The sequence below is a fragment of the Eumetopias jubatus genome, unplaced genomic scaffold (assembly GCF_037043125.1).
Source record: "Eumetopias jubatus isolate StellerSeaLion01/CBP00866 unplaced genomic scaffold, mEumJub1_p1.0 scaffold_3, whole genome shotgun sequence".
In the NCBI taxonomy this organism is placed as follows: domain Eukaryota; kingdom Metazoa; phylum Chordata; class Mammalia; order Carnivora; family Otariidae; genus Eumetopias; species Eumetopias jubatus.
In genome coordinates, this window is record NW_028274809.1 from 136515373 (window position 1) to 136543210 (window position 27838).

Sequence of the window (27838 nt, forward strand, 5' to 3'; positions counted from 1 at the left end):
ACTGAAAATACTGCACATTTTAATTAGAGGAAAATTAAAATGTGTGTTCAAACGCTCTAACTAAGTAGCAGGGCAACTAACAACTACTAGTAAGTCACTGTGGTCCATTTTTACGTATGCATATATATGATTATTCTTTAGATAACCCCTCCTCTGGAAAATGCATAATTCAAACATAAAAATCTGAATAAATGATTTAAAGAAATTTAAATTCTTCCTAACACATAAGATCTATGGTGAAGTGTATCATTATCTATGACTTCACACAACTACTAATTCAAGATAAAAGACACCACACTTGGAAAGAAAAGATTTTTAAAAGGTAATGGTTTTAATTGAATTAATGAGATGAAAAGAGAGTGAAGCCCTGTTTGCTACTTACATGAAAGAAGATCTTAAAAAATAATCACTGCACAAAATACAAAGGGTGGGGTTATGCTGCGATATTAAATTTTTATCCCGTAATGTTTTTCTTGACTGTTCAAGGACAAATTACAGTTTCCACAGCAAATTTGTTTTCAAAATGCCGAATTGTAACACAATTGCTGACTTCACGTTTCTGAATACCTGTTTGGAATGAGGAAAAAGTTTTTAAATTTCTGGTTCTTTAATAATTCATACTTATCATCAGTTATTATTAATACATATAAAAATATTTTACTCTATATTCCATGAACTTCTATAGTTTGATTTTTTAACACTGGAGAAGATAATTTTCCTCTCTTGTCTAACCTAAGTATCTTAACAGATCTTAGTAACCAATAATAATGCCACATATAAATTTATGACCTTGAAGGTACTGGAAATATTCTCTATCTTGACTGTGATGGTAATTTGTTGAAACTCAGAACTGCACACTGAAGAGGGTGAATTTCATTATATGTATAAGTCTGGCTTTAAAAAAAAAAAAAGATCAACTATAAAGCAAATGAAAGGAAATGGGGAGATACTGTCATTCTTGTTTTTCAGGTAAAAAAAAAAAAGTTAAATGATTTGGCAAAGCTACAGTACTTACGTCAATGCTCTCAATTCTTCAGCCAAATCCCCTGCTAATTATCCTGACTGTGACTGTCTTCAATGTGATCCAAAAGGCAAACTCTCTGTTTAGAACTCAGGCCCCTGAGCCACACACCTGCAGAGCTTCTCTAGAGACTGTTTGTACAAGAAGAACTCCTGCACAGTGTGACTGAACCAAAGTGGTGGGATGGAAGGTTGGACTGGGTGACTACATGCAAAGTAAGGTAACAGCATCTCAGGGCACTGACACTTCACATTCACCTAATTCTATCTGAAAAGAGCAGATTTAGAAATTTAGAGGATTCTCTGGAAATCTAGAAATACTGCATAGTGATACATACGGTTTTACCTTCTTACTCATGGCAAGCATATTGAGAACAATACCAGCTTACATCTCAATCTAGTTCAATAAATTAAGTGAAACAACAAAGTTTTCTGCCAGGATTCTAATGGTAAAAAGTATTACCTCTGATGGTTTCTCTGCGTTGCAGTTTGTAAGTTTCCTTGTCATGGCACAGTCGGTAAATAAAGAAACCCAGGTGATCGACGTTTTCAATGCGATCAGTGATAACCATGTGTTCATGAATGAGATAGGACTGCGGCAAATAGGTTCCAGCCTACATTTAGAAGATATATTATATGAATACCTCAAAGCATACCCTGAACAGATGAGGAAAGGCAGGGAACAGAGGTTGGCAAACTACTGCCCAACATCTGTTTTCATTAATAAAATTTTATTGCAGTACAGTCATGCCCATCTGTTTATATACTATCCATGAGTTCAATAGTTTGCAACATAGATCTTATTTCTTGAAAGCCTACTCTTTATTATCAGGCCCGTTAGGAAAACTTAGATACTAATTTAACAGACTGTATATTTTATTTCAAATAAAATAATAAAAGGAAAAAACCCAAAACTGCGAGTCTTAATTCCTCTTTATAAAACTCTTGGCTTTATTTCCAGTAAGGTGGGCACTTATAGGGCTAATATCTCAACTGGGAATTCTAAGATGCTTTAACAGCATTATTAGTAAGAAATATTTGAACAGGGGTGCCTGGGTGGCTCAGTCAGCTAAGCCTCTGCCTTCAGCTCAGGTCATGACCCCAGGGTCCTGGGATCTCTGCTCAGTGGGAAGCCTGCTTCCTCCTCTCCCCCTCCCTTTGCCTGCCACTTCCCTTGCTTGTGCGCTCTGTCAAATAAATAAAATCTTTAAAATATTTGAACATCTTATACCTTTATGTTAATAAGTAACTCCAGCAGGTTTCTTGGTGGCATAACAATGGAAGTGTTCAGTGGAATCACATAGCACTTATCCAGATTAAGATCTAAATAGGCTGTGAGTTTCTGGAAAGAGAAAGATACATTTTCATTAGATTAGTATTTGTAACACAGGCAGCACCTGGAGTTTTAAGAATAATTTGTATTAAAATGGGTTGCCTTTAGAATATGTAAATCACCTGCATTTCAACAAATGAAGTATTTGGTGGGATAGGAACAGAAGGTAGTAATAAGAAGAAAAATTACTGCTACTAGTAAACAAAATTCGTATCAGGGGTTTGCTTCTATAAATGGTTATCAATAAACTATTAAAATTAACTGCAAATAGCCTATCATCTGATTGAAATAGTTCTCTTACTTTTAAGCCCTAACACCCTCCAACATATCCATGTTACATGTAAAGATTTAATTTCTCTCCTATGCACCTAGAATGGTACTAGTTACTACCATCCTTAGAAAAACTCAAATAACAGTCAATTAAATGATTTTCTGTATTCTTGTGGTTCAGATGGGAGACTATGGTTAGAGAAAGACTGTCTCATAGGATGGCTCTGAGGATTAAAATGAGTTAAATCAAACCATGTAAACACTTAGATTTCTAAGAGCTCAGTGTTAGTTATTACCTACTATTTGCTTTGGATAGGCTTATTATCTTGAAGTACATAATTTTTTAACTACTTTATAAACATTTATCAGATGTATTTATCAGGCATGAAATATTTGCAAAGCTAACTTCAGTGATATGCCCAAATGTTCCAACTGGCCAACTTACATACAGGTGCAAAATCCACAGATAATATGTAAACTTCTGAATTTCAGAATCCTGGTTTAAGAAAACAAAACATTCTTGGGACAAAAATTATTGGGGCAATTTAAATATCAACTAGATATTAAATAGTACTATATTATCATGTTCATTTTCTTAGATGTGATAGTGATACAGGAGTTACGTAGAAGAGACAACAGTTCAAATATGCAGGGGTCAAGTGTCAAATAGGAGAAAAAGAAATTATTATGGTAAAATTTTGGAAGTAGGTGGAGGATTTGGGATAGTCACTATTTTCTCACTTCATCTTTCCTGCCTTGCATAACAATATCCAATCCTAGAAGGAAATGTAGAATGAAAACTGATCAACGAAATGATGCAGAACTAAAATTACTTATTTCTGAAAAGGCCACACAGAAGTGGGACCATGAATCACCTCTTATCTAAGAACACAGGGCATGTAAGAAATAGCGATTTACTAGCAAAGGAACAGAAGCCAGAAGGTGAGCCCAACTTCAAATGTTGGATAGTTTATCTTGTGAGGCAGAAGAAATAAGCAAATACTGAAATTAAAAATGTAAAAAGCATTAATTAAAGAACTTTCATTTTTTTTTCTTTTTACAGTTCCAGGCACCTGGCTCACCTTGTTAAAGTCATGAACAATGTTGGCAGGATCACTATCTGCAAATTCTGGGACAGGTACACTGATGAATTCAACCTCTTCTTCCTCAAAGATCTTAATATTTTCCTCAATTGTCTGGTAGCGAGCAGCCGGGGCATCTGCAGAAGGCTCGTTTAAGATGACATCATCTTTGATATACTTTATTCCACAGTAGTACACATCATCGGGCTATAGAGAGTTTAAACACTATTTCAGCAATTCAGTGGGAGACAGGTTCTTAAATATAAGCATTACTTAAGCTGCTACTGCTATCTAAATAGCATTTTGCTTGCAAACTCTTACTTTTAGATGACACGTCAGACAGTTTAATTACAGAGTTAACATATCCCTTAAGATGGAGTTTTGAAGTATTGTGAAAAAATGGTTTCAGAAGGAGAAAAGCAGCTAATTTTTTCCATTACTTTTTACAGTCGACAAAAATAGAATTTAAAGCAATTATTCATCTGGTGACAAGTAAATCTGAAGAAATACATAGGCCTATTTCCACCTGTAGGCATTATTTTTATGAAAGAATATATTCAGAAATGAATAATGTTTTTTTCTGAAAGAAGATACTTTTAAGACTTTTTGATGTGATTCACTGATTAGATGATTTTTCTCTTGTTAGCCAAAAAAGGGATGATTTTTCTGTAATTTTTACAGGAATACAAGTATAGTTGTGATTTTTTTCCTTAAAATATATTACAATCAAGTGGAAAATATCAGATTACAGCAATCATTATAAAGATTGTTTTTTAAAAGCATACATAAAGGCTAGGAGTATATAACAAAACATGAAGGCAAAGATGTTATTTCTGGATGGTGGAATTACAAAATGTTTTTTTTTCTGTATCAACTACATTTCTTGTAAAAAAACTGCATTAAAAACGATGACTAATGGGGCGCCTGGGTGGCCCAGTCAGTTGGGCATCTGCCTTAGGCTCGGGTCATTATCTCAGGGTCCCTGCTCTGCAGGGAGTCAGCCTCTCCCTCTGCCCCTTCCCCTGCTCATTCTCTCTCTCTCTCAAATAAGTATTTATTTAAAAAAAAAAAAAGATGACTAGTATTTCAGTAATGTCTATCAACATGCAAATGAGCATGAAATGTATATTTCCTCTGACAGAATGTTTCATTATTTTAATAAAATCTATGTCAACAAATTCTAAAATGTTAAAAAAATAAATAAACCTACTAAATTATTGTCAAGAGAAGTATATCACAAAACAGAGATCATAAATCATGATTTTCACCAGAAGACAAATCCGTCTTAGCCCACTGGGATTACGGATTACTATTAAACACTTTTAAGTTATGTAATGATGTTCATCCCAAATTACTTCAACATCACTGCTGAAGTTACACAATCCTTAAAGAGAAACCAATGGCTGGGGAAAGAGGCAGAGAGACATGGTGCCAGTGAACTCGGGTGTCCAGGAGTAAAGGCAAATTATAGACGAGTCCAAATTGGCTATCAAGTTAAGAGTCCATCAATATGACATTTGATGTTGTCTGATGTTATTTACTCAATTGGCAATTAATAATAATGTAACTTAGCTACTAGAGTAGGAAAATGAAGGTTAGTCAATTTTGAAAAATCATCCAATAATCCAACCTCTTCAGTCAGCAACATTTCAAAACAACATTATTCTGCTTTTAGTGACTATCCAATAGGCTCAGCAAACTTACGTTCAGATTTTTAAACACAACTTTAAAATAGGACCACCACCCTGGCCAAAGGCCATAGGCAAAAAATGCAGGCTTAGAACAAATTTGGGCCAATTTTCTAATATGCATGAAAGGAAAGGCCAAAAAAGTCCTTAGCATTTTTCTACTTACTTGAAGTGCAAAATATTTGTACAGGTATGCTCCTCCTAGAATGACACCTGCAAGCATAAATGCTAGTCCAAAGCACATGCACCAACACCAGGCTCTTCTTTGGCCAACTGGTACCACTTCATCTGGGTCCTAAAATATGAAAAAAGACCAACAACGGTCAATACTGTATCTCCCGTCAGAACCACAGAAAGGTCAGGATTCAAAGAAGCCTAAAAAGGATTATCACTGTATAAACAAAGATAATAAAGACCAATGGACTCAGGTCTCTAATCAAAATTAACCCAGGAATTATTAGGTGGTGGTGCCGGGATTCACCACAATGTCTCTTGAGCTGAGCCATCAGTCTCTTGGGCAAGTTTTGCCTTCTTCTAACTCAACACCTTTGCTACTCATACCCCCAAAATAGTAACATACTACATAATTTCTATTTTCTGTGCACAACTTTGGCGATTAAGATATCTTCTAACATTTAAAAATTCAGAAAAGGCTACAACACAACTTTGTCAGGCAATATTATGGTGCTGGGCCTTATATACTACAACCTCAGTGTATATTACATTGTATCATAAAATTGTTATTAGCCTGCTACAGGTAGTTCATTATTTCAGAACAGGTATCAAACCACTCCTACCAATACACAAGAAAAAGAAACAGGAAAATAAGGGACAGAACAAATAATATGAAACAAATTCTTTAAACAATTGGAGTCTTGAAATAATCCTTTAATTTTACTGCCCTACCCTAAAAACACATCCCAGTTTGACAAAGGTCTTCATTTTTAAGACAGAAGCAACAGAAAAATGAGGAAAGATTAAACAGGAAAAAAAATCTTGTAAAGTCAAGAGACATACAGTTAGTTAGAATTTTGATCCACTCTCAAGAAGTAATTTAGCCTTAGAATGTCAAATGGGGTCACAATATTCAGTCCTTTAAAAATACTCCCATTGCCCTTCTAACTCACACTACTCTGTCACTTCAGATTTACAGCTCATTTCTGATTTGTACCCAGTTTCATGTCAAAGAGCTGACAAATGAGATTAGCTGCTCCTGTTACCTAACTCATGGCTCAAGATATATTGTACAGACAGAAAAAGAAAGGCTCCAATTGACTTGAAAACAACGTAATAAAAGATGTTCTCGTTAGTAGTATATATGTACAGCCTCTCGCGTATAGGACTCTGATCTTTGCTTGGAAAACTCAATATAGGATGTATTAAGGGAGAATCGCTTCTCGGCCTTTTGTCTAAGATCAAGTGTAGTATTAAGGGAGAAAGTAGATTTGATCCACACCTCTACAGATAAATAGGATATACTTAAAAAGGAAGAAAACTTGTATCAACAATGCTGGATACGGTTGAAGCAAGAATACAGTTAAAGAATGAAAGCTAAGGTTACGTTTTCAATGCTAAGATGAGGAATTTCAACTTGATACTACTGAGAAAAAGCCCAATCCCAGATGTCCCAAACAGCCAAGAACACTTTAGAGCTAGACAGTGTGCGACTAGGTTAACTCAGGTTTTAAACATAGAATTTAACACTGTAGAACAAATGCCTTTTGGGCGCCTCGGTGGCTCAGTTGGTTAAGCGACTGCCTTCGGCTCAGGTCATGATCCTGGAGTCCCGGAATCGAGTCCCACATCAGGCTCCCAGCTCAGCAGGGAGTCTGTTTCTCCCTCTGACCCTCCCCCCTCTCATGTGCTCTCTCTCAAGTAAATAAATAAAATCTTTAAAAAAAAAAAAAACAAATGCCTTTTAACTTAAGGATTGGATCAGACACTGTGAGGGCATTTACACTTTGCTGTAGTGGATGATCTTGCCAATGTACTGTACATGTACTTAAGACAAGTGTACTACAAAGCAGTATGTAAAAAGAATAAGCCTAGAGTAATTTATCAAGTCATCTAAGATATTCCATCTGTAAACAGAAAGTTACAAGAATTCCATGGAGTCATAAGTAATATGAAACTTGGATGATAAAGTCTAGTATTTTGCTTGAGCCCTTGTCTGATATAAACACCTAAGGAGATAAGAAAGAGTTCCTAGCATAATTAATTTTAGGGTGGAGGCAGGGTGGGGGGGATGGAGATGACAGATGGAAACAGTCATTTCCAAACATTTGGTATCAGCTGCTGAGACAGTCAAATGTGAGTACAACACCCACCCTGTTTGGCAGACTCCCTTCTCTAGTAGCACATAAATGAATATCCAAAGACCATGGGCACACACTTATAAAAAAAATATGCAGCCCCAACTGTCATAACTGATGACAAGTTTCCAGGCCTTTTAATATATTATTTTTAACTGGTCAGCAAATTTCAAGAACAAATTATAAAATGTCTACTATGTGCCAAGAGCTGTGCTAGGCACTGGTATATAGCCTCTACCAAGAAAGAGATCATTCAGATCAGCCTGGAAAATAAATATACAAAGAGAACATAAACATGATATGGACTCTTAACAGAAGAATGTAGAGCACAGAAAAAGGGATAGTGTTTGAAGTAGGTCTCCCAGAGGAGAAAATACTAGCGTGGAATGTTGAAGGACAAATGCTCATTACCCACACAGAAGACAGAGTTAAAGGGCTTTATGTTGAAGGCAAAGAATGAATAAAATCATGGAACCAGAATGCATGACATCTCCAAGGGCCACATGTGCTGTTATGGCTGGCGTGCCCAATATGTGGGAAGGATACAATAAAAATGGAGAGTTAACTGGGGCAGATCACAAAGGCCTTTATATACCAAGCTATGGAGTTTGAATTCTCATGTTTATTCAAAAATCACACTTCTGGACAATGACAATTTAAAAAATTAAATTTCTCTAAGAATTTAATTTATAAAATGCTTCACTTATCTACAGGTCATTTGTTTGGCACTTCAACAATATGAACCATGGCTTAAGAATCAGAAACTAAGTCTTCAAATGACCACATTACAGACCCAAGTCCACGCACCACAGTCATGTACTTCCTACTTCCTAAAAGAGCTATCGGGTCTCCAAAATCTACCTAATCTTTTTTTTCTCTTAATTTCTAATGATCATTTCCTACCTTGCATTAGAATAATTCACATACACATCTTCTCTCTCCCTACTAGGCTATAAGGTTCTTGGGACAATCCATTCCTATTTATTTTGCATTACTGGTAGCTCCAAGCCAAGCTTAGACCTTGGTTGGCACTCAACAAATATTTGATGAATGAATGAAATTTAGATTTTTAAAGCTTGGTTACTTATTTTTTTTAATGACCCATAAAAGTTACATCAAAGCCAGCACGATAACGAGGGGTGGGGGCAACGTAAGAATTCACAACACACAACAGAGAGCGACTATTCAGCCAAGAACAGCAGCCCTAAGTAGCCCAGTTCAACATTTGTTAGGGATACTGTGCAAGATCCGGTGGGAAATCCAAATGTGATTAAGGCATGGCTCATGTCTTAAGTAATTTACAGTCAAAATTAACATTATTCATGACAGATAAATGACATACCGTATTACAATCTGACTCATGGAGAAAGCATTAAAATATATGGAAGACGAAGTTTTTAATCTAAGTGATTTATTAAAAGTGTATTTTAAATGAAATGATTAACACTGGAAAGAGTAAGCTTAAAGAAAAGGCCACATATTTAAGATTTAAGAAGAAAAGCCCCATGACCATCTCAAAATATGTCAAAAATGCATTTAACAAACTCCCAACTCCCATTCATAATAAAATCTCTTTGCAAACTGGTAAAAGAAGTGGGACTCTTTAACATGAATAAGGCTAATAATGATCAAAAACCTATAGCAGACTCACACGTAATGGGGGAACTTCAGACTTACACCATTAACCTTTCAAGTCAGGAATTACGAGGGTTGCCCACTAAAACGGACTGCTTTCATCCAACATTTTATTAGAGATCCTACCTAGCTCACAATTGACAAGGACAAGAACAGATACAAAGATTACAAAGGAGAATACAAAACTATCATTATGTGTAAATGGTATCATTGTCTAGAAAATCTGAGAAAGAAAAATTATTCAAACTAATTAAAGGTCAGCAAGATTGCTGAAGATCAGTAATTAAAAATCAACTGAGTCAAAGGTTTATATATTAGTCATGCCATCATTATTCATAATAGCCCCAAACTAGGAACAACACAAATATCCACTAAATGATGAATGGATAAATTGTGGTATATTCATATTGAATCAAAAATATGCTAAGTGAAACAAATCCAACATAAAAGATTACTTATTACATGACTCCATTTTTATGAAATTCCAGAAAAGGCAAATATACTGACAAAAAAGCTCAGTGGTTGCCATGGCCAAGAACTGATGAGGGGGAGATTGAAGACATATAAGGAAGTTTTTTAAGCTAATGGAAATGTTTCATCTTTTGATGGTGGGGGATATACAACTTTATACAATTACCATAAATTCAATCAAGTCATACACATAGAATGGGTGAATTTTATTGTATGTAAATTATATTTTGATATAGGAAGTGAGGGGAGGAAAAAAAAAAAAAATCAACCGAGTTCCTACTATAACAGGCAACAAGAAAAGTCTGAGGGGCGCCTGGGTGGCTCAGTTGGTTAAGCGACTGCCTTCGGCTCAGGTCATGATCCCGGAGTCCCAGGATCGAGTCCCGCATCGGGCTCCCTGCTCAGCGGGGAGCCTGCTTCTCCCTCTGACCCTCCCCCCTCTCATGTACTCTCTCTCTCTCATTCTCGTTCTCTCAAATAAATAAATAAATCTTTAAAAAAAAAGAAAAGTCTAATGATACCAAGAGTGTGGAGCAATGGGAATTGAGACTTTCATACAGTTGGCAGGAGTTTGTACAACTGCTTGGAAACAATTTGGCAGTATCTAATTCCACACACACACACACACACACACACACACCCTATGACCCAGCACACACACACACACACACACACACACACACCCCCTATGACCCAGCACACACACACACACACACACACACACACACACACACACACACACCCTATGACCCAGCAATTCCATTCTAGGAATGTAGCCCTAGATAAAGTTTTATACATGGAGAATAAAGTATTATAGGTTCATATAATAATATAATAATAATTAAAATGAAATCAACTAGCATAGTTGATTTTAAGATCTCAGAAACGTAATGCCAAATTACAAAATGAAAAGGCATTACCAGTATATAAGACTTTAAAAACGTATCAAATGGTGTATGCTTGGATTACCTCATAACTAAAGGACAACAACAAAAATCAAGAACAACAAAAAAGGAAAATCACTCTTGAACAAGGGCTTCTTTGCCAGGGTGTATGAGTTTTCCTGGCCTAATTTAAAACAAGTCCCGGACACATTTCCTCCCCTTGCACCGCAATAAAACTGGTGCACCTTAAATTATGCTGATAAGGTAAAAGAGCTCCCACAGGTGCTGTACAATTATCATCTCATTAATCTTCCTAAAACTTCAAGTTTTTACCCCAGTTTATAAAGGAAGACACTGACGCACATGCTGGCCTATAATCACCCCTCTACAGTAGTATGGAAAGACAGGTTTTGGAAGCATTCTTGCTCTCTCAATGCACGAATTTCTGGTTCAAATCAATCTTATCATCATATGATAAAGTAAAATTACTTAACCGATTATATTTTAAGCAAAATGAAGAATAAATTCTGTTCTGGTACTTCAACTAGTTAAGAATTAGGTCGCCTCGGTCAGTTCCCTATGAGGCTTCAGTAAATTTGCTTCCATTATCAACTTAACTCAGACAAAACACAAGGGTTTTCAGATAATTTTGATTCTGTTCCTATACTAACAAATCACTTCACATCCTCAGGCACTTCTATTTGAGCCGTTTTTATAGGATGAATGAAGACACATTTCTTCCAAAGCTCTCAGATATACTATTATGCAATTATTATAGCGAATGCAATCACAAAGCTTTAGGAACCAGAATATTAAAGAGGAAAACATCTCTTAGGGTTAAAAATTATATTAGCAAAGAAAGAAAAGAGAGAGGGAGGAAGAAGGGAAGGAGGGGAAGACAGTATAAAAATGCTTTAAGTATAAAAACGAGACAAATATAGAAAAGAATCAATACAATTTATTCAACTCAAAGTGGCATGAGAATTACTGAACCTTCAGAAACAGATTTAGTAATTTAGGAACATGTACATTTTTTAAAAATCAAGGTTTTTTTTTAATTTTTTTTTTTTAAGATTTTATTTCTTTGACAGAGAGAGACACAGCGAGAGAGGGAACACAAGCAGGGGGAGTGGGAGAGGGAGAAGCAGGCTTCCCGTGGAGCAGGGAGCCCGATGCGGAGCTCGATCCCAGCACCCTGGGATCATGATCTGAGCTGAAGGCAGACGCTTAATGACTGGGCCACCCAGGCACCCTGAAACATGTACATTTTTATTTTTTTTTCCGAAACATGTACATTTTTAAAACACATTTGGGAATATGGATAAACATGGAGATGCACGGGCCAGCTGCCCATGGATGTATTTGGCCTATATACTATTTTCCAAACTATAGAATTAGCTGCCAACATTAAAAAAAAATCTAATGATTCAAATTTTTTTTTCTTAAAGATTTTCATTTATTTATTTGTCAGAGAGAGAGCGAGCACAAGCAGGGGGAACAGCAGCAGAGAGAGAAGCAGGCTTCCCGCTGAGCAGGGAGCCCTATGCGGGACTCGATCCCAGGACCCTGGGATCATGACCTGAGCCGAAGGCAGACGCTTAACCAACTGAGCCACCCAGGTGCCCCGCCCAAATGGTTCAAATTTTTACAAATGAGAATCAATGTTCTAGTTTTCCCAACTCCTCATAAATTTTTCTCCCCAGTTGAAGACCAAACGTACCAAATTCTTTTCTACCGTGTTGCTTACTTTTGAACTTTCATCTTCATTTCCTGCTATGACTGGGTATACTTCCTTCTGAGAACCTAACTTTATAAAAACAACCAGTCTAAACCATTCCCCGTATAAAGGATTTTAACATCTGAGTTTCAGACTGGATTAATATTCTGAATAAAAAACCTTAATGCTTTAAATGACACAAAAGGCATTCTCTTACAAACATCAAATCCGAATATGGATGGCATCAGCTAGCCAAAAGTGGTGACAGAGAAGAGGTGGAAAAGGACAAGCCCAGAGAAAACCATGGGCCAAGAGCTACAGGAATCCAACACCTTTTCCAGACAACTCCCAGTTCCCAGAAAAGATAAAAAGAGCGAGAATGACAGAAGGCTACTTGGTTATAATACCATCTATATTCTGGAAAAGGCAAACTACACAAAGACAAAACAGGGATGCAGCGAGAGCCAGAACTACAAAGTGGTATCAAAAAAGAACATTTTGGGGTGAGGAAAATATTCTGTATCTTGTCTGTGATGATTACACAACTACATTTGTCAAAATTAACACAATAATACACCTTAAAAGGGCTCAATTTTCAGTATGTAAATAATACTCCAGTAAAATCAAATTCCTCTCCTGTCCCCATTTACCAGCAACAGGACAGTTTTTCCCTCAGAACCAAGTAAATGATACTAAAGCAGCTGGGGAAGATAGGAGAAGACAAACTGAAAAGACTGACAGCAAATGAAAAATGTCAGAATTTTGAAGGATGGGAAACAGTTGGACAAGTTCAACTTCTCTGTCTCAATTATGTCATCCTAAACATGGATAAATAATAGCACCTACTCACAGGGTTGTTGTAGAAACATGTAAAACATGACAAACATTACTTGGTACACAGTAAACAGTAAGTGCTCAATAGATGATAGTTATTATTATCCCACCACCATGTGATTTAGCTGAGAAAGGTTAAGCTGAAACAAGTATCCACTGGGGTTGACGCCAATAAAAAGCAATCTACAACAGAATCCTGAAAAGGCCAACTGGAAAAGATTTATAGTACTGGACAGGGAAATTAAATCACTTCCTGTATCAGTAAGAATATTAAAATAACAAACCAACCTTGGTTATCATTTAAGATCTTTTTAAAATTTTTCCAAAATGCTTTCGTAGCTATATTCTTAGAACCACAAAAGTTATGTAGGCAACAGCCACAACAGATTACTATTAGGTAGAATATCAGTGCTATCCATTTACTGTTGGTACATGTTCTATCCACCTGACTTATACATTAGCTTTCTTTCCCAAGTACGGAGGCATCAAAAAGACATGATCCAGCGATCTGTTCATCATTAATTGCACTGATTATCAAATATATATTCTGCTATATGTAAAAACACAAGATCTATGGCTAAAAAGCTAAAATCTATAGACATCAAACATTTGTTGACATTTTGTCTTGTTCATTTAAACCAATATCTGAGTTATGCTTTCTCATTTTACTTTTCAAATAAGATCGCTACTGTATCTCAACTATGGTGAGAAAGTCCACATGACAAACGTGTCCAGCACACAAAAAGGATGTAGTTTTCCAAGTGCTTGGCATTATATGGGTAATGAAGTTACTGCGTTATTTGGTACTTGGACTAAGAGGGGTTTAAAAAGTGAGAAACTGGGGTGCCTGGCTGGCTCAGTTGGTGGGGTGTGCGACTCTTGATCCTGGGGTTGTAGGTTCAAGCCCCACATTGGGTGTAGAGATTACTTCAAATAATATTAAATAAAAAGTGAGAAATCAATAGTAAACAATGTCTACAAACAGATTTTTCATTAATGTCCTTTTTTGTGAACAAATGCTATAATACACAAGCTGCAATAAACAAAAAGAAATGAAATTTTTAAGCCATTGCATAATAATTTAACTATTCTGAAAAATTATGAAACCTGAACCAAATTATTGGCATTAAATAAAACTGGCAAGGCCTAGGTTAAAAAAAAAAAAATAGGTCAGAACTAAAAAAAAAAAAAAGAAATCTGGCTATAAATGCTTTTAGTGCTGGATCACAATTTAATCACTTTATATCAGGGACAAGCAGAGTATCTAACACAAAGCAGAATGTTAATATAGGAATACCTTAAACATTCTCTATTCTTTTTTCTATATATTTTAAAGATAGCCATTAAGGTGTTTATTCAATCTACACTGAAGAGAACTTTCTATTTTAGGAAGTGAAATTTCAGATTTTCTTCCTGTTTTTTTTGTTTTTTGTTTTTAAATAGGCTCCACGCCCAATGTGGGGGCTTGAACTCAGGACCCTGAGATCAAGAGTCCCATGCTCTACCAACTAAGCCAGCCAGGTGCCCCAGATTTTCAAACTTATATTGGTGAGAACTAAAGGTACTGGGTAGTCAAGAGCATTATATACAACTGCTATTTATTGTTAATCATAGCCTTTACGAGAGAGCGATAAAGTGGTTAAGATAGATTTCTGCCACTGGCTGAATTATGAGTTCCTATTTTTTTTTAAAGATTTTATTTATTTATTTGACAGAGACAGAGATAGAGCAGGAACACAAGCAGGAGCGGGAGTGGGAGAGGGAGAGCAGGCTTCCCGCCTAGGAGGGAGCCCGATGTGGGACTCGATCCCAGGACCCTGGGATCATGACCTGAGCCGAAGGCAGACGCTTAACAACTGAGCCACTCAGGCACCCATGAGTTCCTATTGTTACTAATAAGAATATCTATCAACTGTTTTCTTAAAACTTGAAGTGTGATAGGAATGTTCTCTCTATAATTCATTTTAAAATTAAGTGCCAAGATGAGAGAGGAGAAAAAAAGCAAACTCGTTCTGGAATCATTTTTGTGTAAACCCTGGATTTTAACATCATTCAACAAGATAATTACATTCATATTCAAATATGAGTAATTCCATTTAAAATGCAGAACTCTTGATAAAAAAATTCCAAGTATATTCTTCTAAAAGCATAAAATAATTTAAATGTGAAAAGTGGTGTTTTCTGTTCAAGTTTAGAATTTTTAAAGTTAGACAAAATGACTACTAGAAAAAAATTCCAGTTCTTGAGATCAGAGATAATTTGTCTATCCTGAACATGTAAAAAGTGCTTTGAACCTATGCCTAGCACCAAGGACATGCACAATCCATAGTCAGTAGTCATTGGATATTGCTCCCTTTTTTCACCACTCTCCGGGCTCTTGGATTCCAGGGGTGTTGTGTTCCACATGTGACATTTAAGTCGGTTGTGATTAATTTGGTCTACACAACTGGTTGGTCTCTCTGTTCTACTAGGTGCTACTTGAAGGCTGGGATGCTTCGTAATTTTTAAATTCCTAATATAGCGTCTGGCCATGAAATGGGTGCCTCTGAATATGTGGTCAGTATAGTTTTCAGAAAGAAAAGATCTACTATGGAAGGACCATGAAAGGACATTTAGTGCAAAACATCGTTTTATAGATTAAATATAATGAGGCCCAGGTAAGTAAAATTATTTGTGTAGTAACTCAGAACTAGTAAGGCCTAAATATCCTCTCACTCCATGTACATCTTAGGGAAGGAAAACCATGGGCTATTATGTCAACCGTCTGACTAAATAATAGCTTATGCAAATTAACTGATAGTAAGTGAAGTGAGACCATGTCACAATAGGATAATGCTCATATCCAATCAGAAATGACTTAGCCTGAGTTCTGCTATAATGAGTTGACCTGAAATGAGCCACACTCATGCTAAGCACTATGTGTTAACTATTACAACAGTAGTGTTATTATTATGTTTAAAAAATTAGGGGCGCCTGGATGCCTCAGGTGGTTAAGCATCTGCCTTTGGCTGGGGTCATGATCAGGCTCCCTGCACAGCGGGGAGTCTGCTTCTCCCTCTCCCTCTGCCACACTCCCTGCTCATTCTCTCTCACTCTCTCTCCAATAAAATCTTAAAAAAAAAAGTTTCAAAAAAATAGGATTTTTCTCTGTTCATCAAATTACAAAGGACAGTAACAGGAATATTAAAATTATATGCACATGAAGCAAAAACAACAAAGGAAAATAACTCAGGCTTACAAGCATATAGGCATTTGAAAATAGAAAAGTCAAGATATTAATTACAAAAATGAAACCTAAGTAGAATAACAAAGCCACAAAGCAAAATCACAAAGTTGGTAGTGAGTGAGTTGTCTCTAAAATAACTCATGAAGGAGACAGTTTTGGAACTTTAAAGAGGGACACCAGGAGATGCTTCATGTATCTTTTTAGGCCATCCTGTATGACCTTGAAGCTAGTGCTAATATGTATGGGGTGCCTGGCTGGCTCAGACGGAAAAGCATGCGACTCTTGATCTTGGGGTCATGAGTTCGAGCCCCACACTGGGTACAGAGATTACTTAAATAAATAAACATAAAAAAAAAACCTAGTGCAATAATAATGCAGGCAATAATGGTTTCCATTAATAGCTATTATCCAAGTCCATTTTTAATGTGAAAGGAAATATTCCAATAAATCTTTATAAAGCTATGAAGACAGCATATTTAGAAGTCCTAGGATTGATTTCCAGTTAAATGGTCATGTTTACTTCTTCCTGAAAGCTCGATAGAGTAATAATAAAGGGATAAACAAACAAATACATTTTAAGCCAGAGAATGGAAATGAATGACCTCAAACGAACTACATCAATAAAATTTTGAGAACCAGAAGCATAAAGAAAAAAATCTTAAGCTTCTACAGGGGGAAAAAAAAATTGGTCAAGTACAAAGAACCAGGAATCAGAATGGCATCAGACCAGAAGATAATGAAGTAATGCCATCGAAATGCTGAAAGAAAATTACAGCTAACCTAGAATGTTATACCCAATTACCAATTAAATGTGAGGATAAAGATTCTCAGACATGCAAGGTTTTAAAAAAAAAAAAAAATCGATCTGATACTTTTTCTCAGATTCATAAAACTGCAGATCCAACACAGGATGAAGACAAAAGCCAATTCAATTCCAGGATGATAATTATTCCCGGGCATTTGGATAGCAATATGCCTAGATTACCACCAGTCTGGATGGTAAGACTGAAGAATGACAAATGGAATACTGCCAAGAAAAATACAAAACTTGTTAAGTTATGTAATAAGTTTGTAAATATGCAAAGGCAATTATACTGCTGTCAGAGTCTTGAGGATGAATTAGCAATAAATACATAGAAAATTAAGCAACCCGCCTTGGCCCAAGAAACAATTATTAAAATCCAGGGAAAATAAAGGGATTTTATATGACTTAATAACTTTATTAAGTTATACTACATTACTCAGGTGTAAATAATGTTTATGTCAATTACAATAAACGCACGGAATAGCAATTTAACCAGAAACTACTATAACTATACCTTTAAGATAGAATATGTTTGTAATATGGTAATACATAGAAAAGGCTAAATACTCACTTTCCATATTAGGAAGCCAGTAGGTGGGTCTAAAATTGCAAAAAATACAAACAAAACAAAAACCAACAGCAGCAGCGTAAGTATGTAGAGTGTAAGTTTTCCAAATGTGGTCCAGGGACACCCTTTTAGGACTTCTACAAGGTCAAAAATATTCTCATAATAAAACTAAGACACTGTTTTTTTCATTCTCATTCTCTGACTTGTATAAAGTTTCCCAGAAGCTCAATGTGTGGTAACACAACAGGCCAACCACAGAAGCTGATGTGAGAATCAGCTATTATTAATAGTCTTCTACTAAGTTATTCAGTAGAGCGTTACAAAAGTGTTACCCTTCCTCTTAAAAATTTCTGGTTATTTGGAAAATTTTAGTATTCATAAAGATGCCATTTACGCACCGTTACAGGTTTATTATTGCTATTTTAAATGAATAGTCTTAATTTCTAGTATAGTAAATACTAATAACCTACATAAATCAAAAGCTCTTTGGGATCCTCAACAATTCTTAAGAGTACAAAGGGGTCCTGAGACCAGAAAGTCTGAGAATCACTGATTTATAGAAATGCGGAGCTAGGATCATATACGGCTAGGCAGACTTCTGAGGACAAGGATGCCAGGCCAGGGAGATGAACAGAGCCAAGAATCCAGTCTGTACTGTGCTCACCAAAACCGCAGAGGGCACTCTTTATTATTTTGCAGAAAGCCTAGAAGCTAGAGTGAACCCAACTGCCTCAAATTAATCTTCAAAGATAGAAATTAGATTAGTAGTTGCCTCTAAGGGGAGAAGAGGACAAACACTAAAGGGACATGAGAACTTTCTGAGTTGATAGCAATGTTCTATCTTGACTGGGTTGTGATTCGGGTACATATGTTTAAAATTATGTCACTGTACACTCAAAATCTGCATTGTACTGTATATAATTTGGTGCAATTTTCAGTAAGTGGGTTCCTCTATGAGAGGGCAGGAATATTTGCATTTTAACACTTAAAGTATTACTTGGTAAAACCCAAAATTAAATTTACAAAATTCTCTCAACATCCTTTATGTAATGGAGAAATACCCACTTTTATATGAAAAAGGATACAACTACTGCGTGCTAAGGGCTTTACGTTACAGGAAGGAATCCTCACCAGAATACCTTGTAGAGGGTGATTTAACTACAGTACTGTTATGTAACTGACATGTGACATGGGGATAAACAGTAATAGTAACAGAAGTTAACACTCCAAAACGAGAGTGAGGAGAGGGAAAGATGAGACTTTATTATAATAGTTGGGGATAGATGAAACGCATTAACATTTAACTAGTTTCTACGCATCAGGCACTGGGAATTTCATCCCAACAACACTCTAGGGCTGGTGCCACCAGACTATTTTGCAAACGAGGAAACTGAGCCATGGGGAAGTTTCCTGACTTGTCCAAGTTACCAAATCCAGGTTACAACAATAACCTTTGCCAGCAGGACCGCACCCTATCTGAAAGTGGCTTTAGGTTTGTGGCACTGGTCCATTAAGAAAAAAACAAAACAGAAATTAAGAACTGCTCTGCTTCACTAACTTTACTTCTATCTTTAAATCTTCACTTCTAGAAATTTTTAAGGTAAGTTGACTTAAAACAAGTGACATCTGCAAAGCTGAATCAAAGCCAACTGGGAAACTAGAAAGATGCTACATTTGGTGTCACATCACATGGCTATTTAACAATCTGAGGAATGCCAAACCCTGTGACAGTTGTAATTATAATAGTAACAGTAATAGTGGTAACAGCAGCTAATGTCTTTTTTTTTTTTTTTTTAAAGAGAGCAGGGTGGTGGGATGGGGCAGAGGGAGAAGAGAGAATCTGAAGCAGCACCTGACAAGGACCTGATCTCACTACCCTGAGGTCATGACCTGAGCCCAAATCCAGAGTCAGCGGTTTAAGGGACTAAGCCACCCAGGTGCCCCTAATGTCTATCGAGTCTTATTCTCACGCTATTCCAGGCATGGTGATAAACTTTTTACAGATTTTCATAGTCCCCATTTTGCTGAAGGAGAAACCGAGAAAGAGAGTTGAAGTAACTTATCCGACATACCACAGTAAGTGGTAGAGATGGGATTTAAACCCAAGTGCATAGTCCTGAGTTCTCAGCCAGTAGACAGTATTGCTTCCTGAACTGTTCCCCCCTCTACTGAGTGAGGAGAGTGGGGCAAAAGGGAGAAACTGGTTGATTTTCCCCAACCATTTAAAAATGTAAAAATAATTCTTAGCTCATGGGCCATACGAAAACAGGCAGCAGGCCACATTTGCACACATGGGCCATAATTTGCCAACCGGGCTCCTCTTCACTGTAAAGGAGACTGAAACAGTGTCCCACGTCAGGCTGTCAGTATTCTTGCCTTGCTTGAAATTCTTGTATAAATTAATTGTTAATATTTAAAACTCAAGTTTCAAATGAAAACCCTGATCCTAGCTTGCCTTTAAAGATTGGAAAACCAAACAACACTGGATCCTTTTTTTTTTTTTAATGAAAATGAAGAATATTCTAAATTGTTTAATAGGTAAAAAGCCCAGCTTCACTAATTCTGCTTGGGCCCAGGAAGGATTGAGTTTGCGATCTCTGCTTAAGATGTCTAGCATTGCCCTGGCTAACACTGATGGCTTGCTTGGGAAATGTTTTTCCTAGCACTAAGATGAAAGCAAGGAAAAAATGAATTGAAGGAGAAAGCTATAAATTGAAAGATAAAAACATATAGTGTATACAGAACAGAACTACAAACGTGGGCTGAGAAAATGAATTTTAAGAAATGCAGACACAGACTGATTTTGGAAATCATTTTTCCCAGCACTAAAGCTGGGTCTTCTTTTGGATGCTGCAGTGATCCAAGTAATTACTTAACAATGTAACTTAGCTTTCTGGTTTTTATCTTAAATAATTTTAAACATGATAATCATATTTAAGGCAGAGAGAACAATTCAGGATTTAAGCTTTATTCTTAGCACATTCTGCAAATTTTTAAAAATAATTTTGGCATTAAAACAAACTTTCAAATATACAAAAACCCATCAAAACTTAATTTCTTAAAGTATGAAATTCAACTGTCAACAAGTTGATGCAAATATTTTAAAATCTCCAAGTATTGCATATCTAACACCGTAATTAGTGTCAATTTCCCAAAATAAATTCCCTAGATATTTAACTCAAAAATGTTCAGTTTTATAAATCAGGCAAATTTTATTTCAACATTAATTTCTCTTCTGATACATATACACATATACATTAGCTCTAAGTCATATAATTAGTGCTGGAAACTCATTAATCCTAAAGGTTAAAACATTAAGTGAAAAATTAGAATATCCTTTATCATAAAAATAATTTCCTCATTTCTATAACTCAAGATTAAAATTCTTGTACTTAAGAATAAAGTATGTGTAGTTCACTCTACACTGAATATTCTGAACTGTGTGTTCATTCTTACTTGATTTTCCCCCAAATGGTAAAATTATAGAAATACTTCATTAGGTTCTTTCTTCCCCTCAAATCAAAGAGCTTTAAGGAAATCTTCAAATTTTGTTCATTCAATTGTTGGTAACACATAAAGAGGATTATATTACAGCTACCTTTAAAGCTATTAAGAAGATGTATCATAAATACTAATTAAAGGGGATAATCACATTAAATGATTTTTTAATGATATTCTTAGGTCATATTTGTAATAAAATTTCTAATCTTCAACTTTCACCCATCTACCTTGTAAAAACATTCACTGTTAAGGTTTCTGCAAAGAAAGTAAGAGAGCCAGGAAATAACTTTATACACAAGCTTCTTGAAAAACTAGCTCGTGTTAATATTTTCTACATCCTTTGGACAAAAACCACCTCATTGAGAAATTCGCAACTGTCATATCCTTTAACAGGCAGTAGTTATGTATGACCTGAAAAAATTCTTAGATGGCAAAGTCCTAAATCCCTTCAGTCTAAGTTCTAATAAAAATTGCCAAGCTTACCTAAAAGTTGAGGATGAATTCATCAATACTGTATTTGAAAAGACAAGTATTTTCTGGATCTTCCTCTACTGACACTATGGTATGAAAGCAGTCCAAGTAGCTTTAGTTATAATCTGAATTCAGAAAGTATTTCCTTGGGGGCGCCTGGGTGGCTCAGTTGGTTAAGCGACTGCCTTCGGCTCAGGTCATGATCCTGGAGTCCTAGGATCAAGTCCCGCATCGGGAACCCTGCTCAGCAGGGAGTCTGCTTCTCCCTGACCCTCCCCCCTCTCATGTGCTCGCTCTCTCTCATTCTCTCAAATAAATAAATAAAATCTTTAAAAAAAGAAAAGTATGTCCTTTTGGAAAAAAAAATGCCTTTTAAATACACACCCCAGATATTTAAATTATGACAGGACAGAGAAATGAAATGTCCCAGAATTACTACTTATTACATTTTCTGATGAACATTTAAAGCAAGTCAAGCTTTAGTAATATATAATTAAAACTTTATAAGCTAAATAATCAACTTAAGCCTGTGCCATGTGTTCTAAGAGAGACTTCTGGTTAAAAAAATACTAGTATTCACTTAAAGCTCTTACATGGCAGAGCTGAATGCCACAACATCTCACGGGCTTGTGATTTTGCTAGTAATATACTGGCTTCTGTTTAGTCCAATGTTTTTAAGATGACACTTTGAAGCCCCAGGCAGGTAATGTGTCCTCCAAATGTGCAACATGCAGCCTCATCCAACCTTTGTCCACCCTCTGCGGCAGCCAACCCGCTGCACTGATACTGGTGGGGCAAGGGGGGGGGGCGGTCAGGCCTACCAAGTCACGTGGTATGCAGCAGGGGTGGGGGTCAATTAATTTATCTCCCAGTACTAAACCCTCACACTTCAGCTATCAATACCCTCATGGAGAACCAGAATGTAATAACTGTGAAGTTTATACTGGCCACTGTTTACAAACACTAAATTACACAACTAGGTAATGATACGGACTTTAAAAAGAACCAACCTCCCCAATCGCTTCTCTAAAAGTCAACACAAATCAGTATTTGTGTTGTTGTCACTGTGTATTTTATGTTCCTCCTTATCCCCAACCTTCCCCAAGACCACCCCACCAAAACGCTGAATTACCGAACCCATCAGTCCTATTTATGCATACAGGAAATACCAGAAAGTGCAGAGAACTAGGGTCCGAAGAGCCATGCTGTAATGGGTAACTCGGAACTTAACTGGGTTAGCAGTCCTGCACTTTTCTCTCCCACTTCTATCCTGCCCCATCTTCTCTCCTACGCAAGCACTTTCCTTTTCTCACCCTTTTATGTCTACAATTACGATGCAGGGTCGAGGAGGGGCAACACTATTTTTTTGGCAGTACAGTTTCCAGGGATATCTATGAAGCAAATTTAAGCTTTTTGAGTCTTGATACTGGGAAAGGTGTTTCACAATTAGGCATTACCAAAAAAAAAAGAGGTGTTAACAACTATTGCTCTAAAGTGAGGTAACCCAAAATAAAAATTTGGTTTTATGACGTAATACCTCGGTCCATTTCTTTTCTCTTTGACCCACTGCTACTTAACACGAAGAAGGAATGCAACATGCTAAACATGGGGAAGAAAGGGAACAGTCCGGTTAGGATGAGGAAATAGCTGTTATTTTTCACAATTAAAACAATTCCTGACAAATATAATTATGTAATCCTAACATCTTCAGAGAATTTTAAAACTGGAAGAGTCGTACAGACCATGTGGTCCTCTCATTTTTACAGATAAGGTAAACTAAAAACTTAAGCCTAAGATCAAGCAGTTATGTAATGACAGAACAGGGACTTCTGACTCAGTCCATTAGGTATTCTCTTTGATATTTGCACATATATAACAGCTTTCCAAAGGCCAAAATTGTAGACAAACATAAATGAATTGCTACCTGTAACATAAAACATGCATATAATTTCAAGTTCACCTATTACAAAAAACAGAAGTCGTACTCTTTGCTATTTCTGTATCTCTGAGATTTGTACCAGTTGGGACAGGCAGAGGAAGGTGAAAAATTAAGGGGGAAATGTAGGAAAAGAAGAGTAAATAGCAATCTAGTTGAGATCATCAATGAAAATGACTGTTGGGAGTTGAGAGCTACTACTGAAAGGCAAGACTGAAAAACAGGGCAATGGAACCGCTTTCAGAGGGTTCTCAACCTGCAATGAGAAAAGAGCTAAAGAAATAACAAGCGACAGGAGCAACACTGAAGTACCGGAATGGGTGTTACATAAGACAGCTGACTGGAGTGATCAGCATTCTTGGTGGTAGACAAGAGACCAGAATTCTTTGGTAGATTCTAAGGTAGTAGAATCTGCACTTTTAAACCAGAATCCAAGCTGACACCAGGGCAGGTGACCCTGAAACAGGGTACATTTTGAGAAATAAACATCATTTGGATATTGTGGTCCAAAAGGGCTTAAAGGTACTAAAAATTTCTTCTTCAGGAGTTCTGTACCATAACTAGCTTTACGTGATTCTCTCAACCAACCAGGCAGGCAAGGATAAGCCCCAGGCAAACACACGAAGGCTGATTCTGTGCAGAATCCAGGCAAACTCCGTGGTTACCATAAAGTCACCCCAAGGAGCTACAGCACATTATGTAATCACAGCCCAAGTGCAGATGAAGAGATCAGAAGTTTTCACAATTGTGTTATTAAGCAAATTCTTCATTTACCGTTGAGTGACTGATTAGTAGGATTCTACTTTTGATGTAGAGCAATATTTTGTCACTCACTGAAGAAAAGTCTTTGAGCTTATAGCTAGAAAAAGAATTTGTCATTTTTTTTTTAATCTGCCTATTTACCCATGACTGCAGCGTGGTTACAAAGGAATACTATGCCCTCACAGCTTAGTTCCAGTATTTTTATTTGAGTATGGGATCTAAGAAAACAGAAACAGAAAATGCACAGGGCTACGAATGGTTACTTTTTCACAGCTGCTGTGACCACAAAATTTGAGTATGGTTAAACTGTGAGAAATTCTGAGAATCTGAAAACAGGGTTAATGTTTCAGGAATGACAGAAAATGTCGAAAGTCAGATTTACAGCTGCCTAGCAAATTAACTGTGACTTTTATCCAGAGTTCCAAATCTCCTTCAATACAGATCAAGAGAAAAGCCCTCTGAAGTGACATCATCCGATGCTTTCTCCCTCTTTTTTTAAAGGGAAGGAATTACATTTATTTACAGGATTTTTAAAAGATACATAATAGGATTAATTTCTATATGTAACTGAGATTGTTATGACAGGGCACTTGGCAATCTATTTTAGGTACAATGAATGTTAGATAAACATAGATCTAAGATAATAATTTGCTACTGGAATTATCCTCTGTGCATTCCAGACGTTTTCTTTTAAGACCAAGACTGTTTGCAATGGATTCAGAAAAACAATACCAGTACCAAAACTCTTAATCCTTTTAGGGAATCCTTTTAGCTCACTGTTCCTATTTCAAGGCAAGGCAGTCATTTAAAAATCAATCCTTGACAGTTTTGTTTTTAACTAGAACATTTCCAAAAAATAAGTACAGGGACGTCCAAATTAACATTACAACCTCAAATTTTTTAAGAGTATATTAGTGCCATATTTTTCAACAGTAATTTTCTTTAAACCGTATTTAAAAAAAACTTATTACTTACACCTGCACACAATTATTGGGTTTTTTGAAGTTAGAAAATTTAAGTTTACCCTACTGATAACAGATCTCGAAAAATGCTAAGGAAAAAGGAAGTTGTGCAACATAAATAACTTCTACAGTTAATTTCTACAGGATTGAATGTTTGCAGCCTAAAGAAGATCTCGTAGAAAATAGGCTACGAGGCTTTCCTTTTTAACTCGAGACAATTACAATCATATTCTAAATAAATTATTATTGTAATCCGCTAAAAGTTAGCACAATTATAGTTCCACTCCTGATTTTTAATTAGGACTAAAAAGAGGGATTTTGTAAAAATAAAGGAGAATTTTATAAGGGACGTCAACGAGTCTCTCCCGTTTAGTTTCTTAGCGTTAAGCGGTCCTCATAAATATGCTTATACTTTAAAAACCAGTCGTGGGTTTTACACTAACATCTACACAGTAATTACTGATCTTTACCGGGAATATTTGTTTTAATTATAAAATCAACAGCCAAAGCCTATTCTGAACAGATCTTCACCTCACTTTCTCCCCTCAACCGCTCCTCAGCCCCCTCTCCAGACCCCAATGTGAAAGTTCACGTGCCAATACCGAAGGGCCGTGGAAAAGGAGGTAAAGAAAAGCTTTTAAAATTAAAAGGCTTACAGCAGCTGGTCTTAGTCCAAGTGCTGTTCAGCCTAGAAACGAAAGTAGGAAGCAACGGAGGTTTAGGCTTGGAATGATGTCAGCCATTTTAGGCACATTATTTATACTGGGAGGGAAGTGCCAAACTCTGTTGTTGTTTCTGTTGTTTTGCACGTCGCCGCCGGTCTGCAGGTGGAACGAACCCAGTCCCGACCCCACGCACATTCCCCCGACTGCACAACGACCGTGAACTCGGCACAATTCTTCGATCCTTCTCTCCAGGCCTCCCAAGCCCCCGTTCCCGTGTTAGGCACCGCTTCCTGCACACGCACTTTCTTACAAAGGAGAAGCTGCGGCCGGACAAGAAAGAGGAGCAGCCCCAGAAGGAGAGCCCGGCTCCCCGGGGGACCCTCGCCCGTGCCCCGCGCCTCCTCAGCGCGCAAAGCCGCCCCCGGCCCCGTGCAGCCCTGCCGGCCGGGCCGAGCGCCCACTCCCCCGACCTCCCCGGCCCGCGGACCTTGCAGTCTAGCGCGACGGCATCGGGGGGGATGATGAGTGCCTCCTCGCCGCACTTGGGCTCGTCCTTCTTGGCCTCCTTCTGGGCCAGAGCCGAGTTGAACGTCACCTTCACCATGGCGCGGCCTGGGGCGCCCTCGGAGGGCGGCGGAGGGCTCGAGGCGGGGGCTGCGGGCTCCTGGCTGCGGCTGCAGCCTCCTTGGCCGGCCTCCGGGCGCGGCTCAGCAACGCCTGACCAGGGGCGAGCGGCTCCGCGGCGGCAAACGCGGCTACTGCGGCACCGTTCCCGCAGCCTCGCAGCTCCCGGGCGAGGGCGGAGACGGCTCTCACCCCCGGGGGCGGGGTCGGAGCGGGGAGGACAAGAGGGGCGGGGCCGGAGGCGGGCTGGAGGGGCGGGGCCGGGCGCCGCGCCAGACTCTGCCCTCGCCCCAGGTCCCACGCAGGATCCAGCCGGGTTAGGACGGGCGTTCCTTGGGTGCGGGCCTGGATTTTCCGGTTCTGAGTTCGTTTCCAGCCAGTTTAACCTCGGGGCTCAATGTTGCAAGTCTGTAACAAAATCAGGTGAACTCTCCTGGGTTTGCCGCGCACAGCGGATTAGGCCGGCCCTTTGCTGCTTGCTGCCCCCACCGCAAGTCTAAAGACTGGAACTTTTGGGCGTCCACACCTCCATTTCCTCTCTATTGTGGAAGCGACCCAGTGGAGCGCAGAAATGTTTAATACGCTCTATCCTTGTGATCTGACTTCTTTTATCTTCCTAGGACCTCACCCAAGGGCGTTACCTCATTCAGACTTGCCCTGTCTTCTCTCCCTCCCTCGGAAGGTCAGTAACTTCCCTGCCTACTCCCAGAGCAAGTTGGAGGAAGGCTCTTGGCACATTTGTATTTTGTAAATCTCACATTCCTAAAACAGAATGTTCCACTCTTGTGCAGATTTTAACAAAACCCACGTGCACACCGGGCTGACTTGTGATTCAAAGGCAAGGTACTCGATGATGAGTCTTTAGTTGTTTTGTGCAAAATTAAAAATACATATATTAAGGATAAAGCAAAATTACATTTTGGAAAATATTTTACGTATAACTAATGTCAGAGAGGATACTGGCCTGCACTGTTACTGGGTTAATGATTGTGTGGCCCTTTGGACAAATGGTTGATCTTACACCCTTCTCCCACCCCACTCTGTCCTGGTTCAACCTGAGATGTGGATATAC

At 37.7% G+C, this 27838-nt stretch overlaps 1 protein-coding gene across 1 annotated transcript; it reads right to left on the reverse strand.

Moving 5' to 3' along the window:
- Positions 1-310: 310 nt before the first annotated feature.
- Positions 311-26922, reverse strand: ITM2B (integral membrane protein 2B). Its single transcript, XM_028103840.2, has 6 exons — positions 26630-26922; positions 5560-5688; positions 3706-3912; positions 2252-2362; positions 1484-1634; positions 311-567 (listed from the first exon to the last, which is right to left on the reverse strand). The coding sequence occupies exons 1-6, from the start codon at positions 26744-26746 to the stop codon at positions 482-484; spliced, it is 801 nt and encodes a 266-aa protein (XP_027959641.1). The 5' UTR covers positions 26747-26922; the 3' UTR covers positions 311-481.
- Between the last annotated feature and the right edge of the window lie 916 nt (positions 26923-27838).

Bases quoted from the DNA above. Each gene is read 5' to 3' on its own strand.
- ITM2B (XM_028103840.2), bottom strand. From the start codon at position 26,746: ATGGTGAAGGTGACGTTCAACTCGGCTCTGGCCCAGAAGGAGGCCAAG. The intron at 5,689-26,629 runs GTCCGCGGGCCG...TTCATATTTTAG, and splicing joins CCGTCGCGCTAGACTGCAAG to GACCCAGATGAAGTGGTACC. The intron at 1,635-2,251 runs GTATAAGATGTT...TTCTAAATGTAG, and splicing joins AGTTACTTATTAACATAAAG to GCTGGAACCTATTTGCCGCA.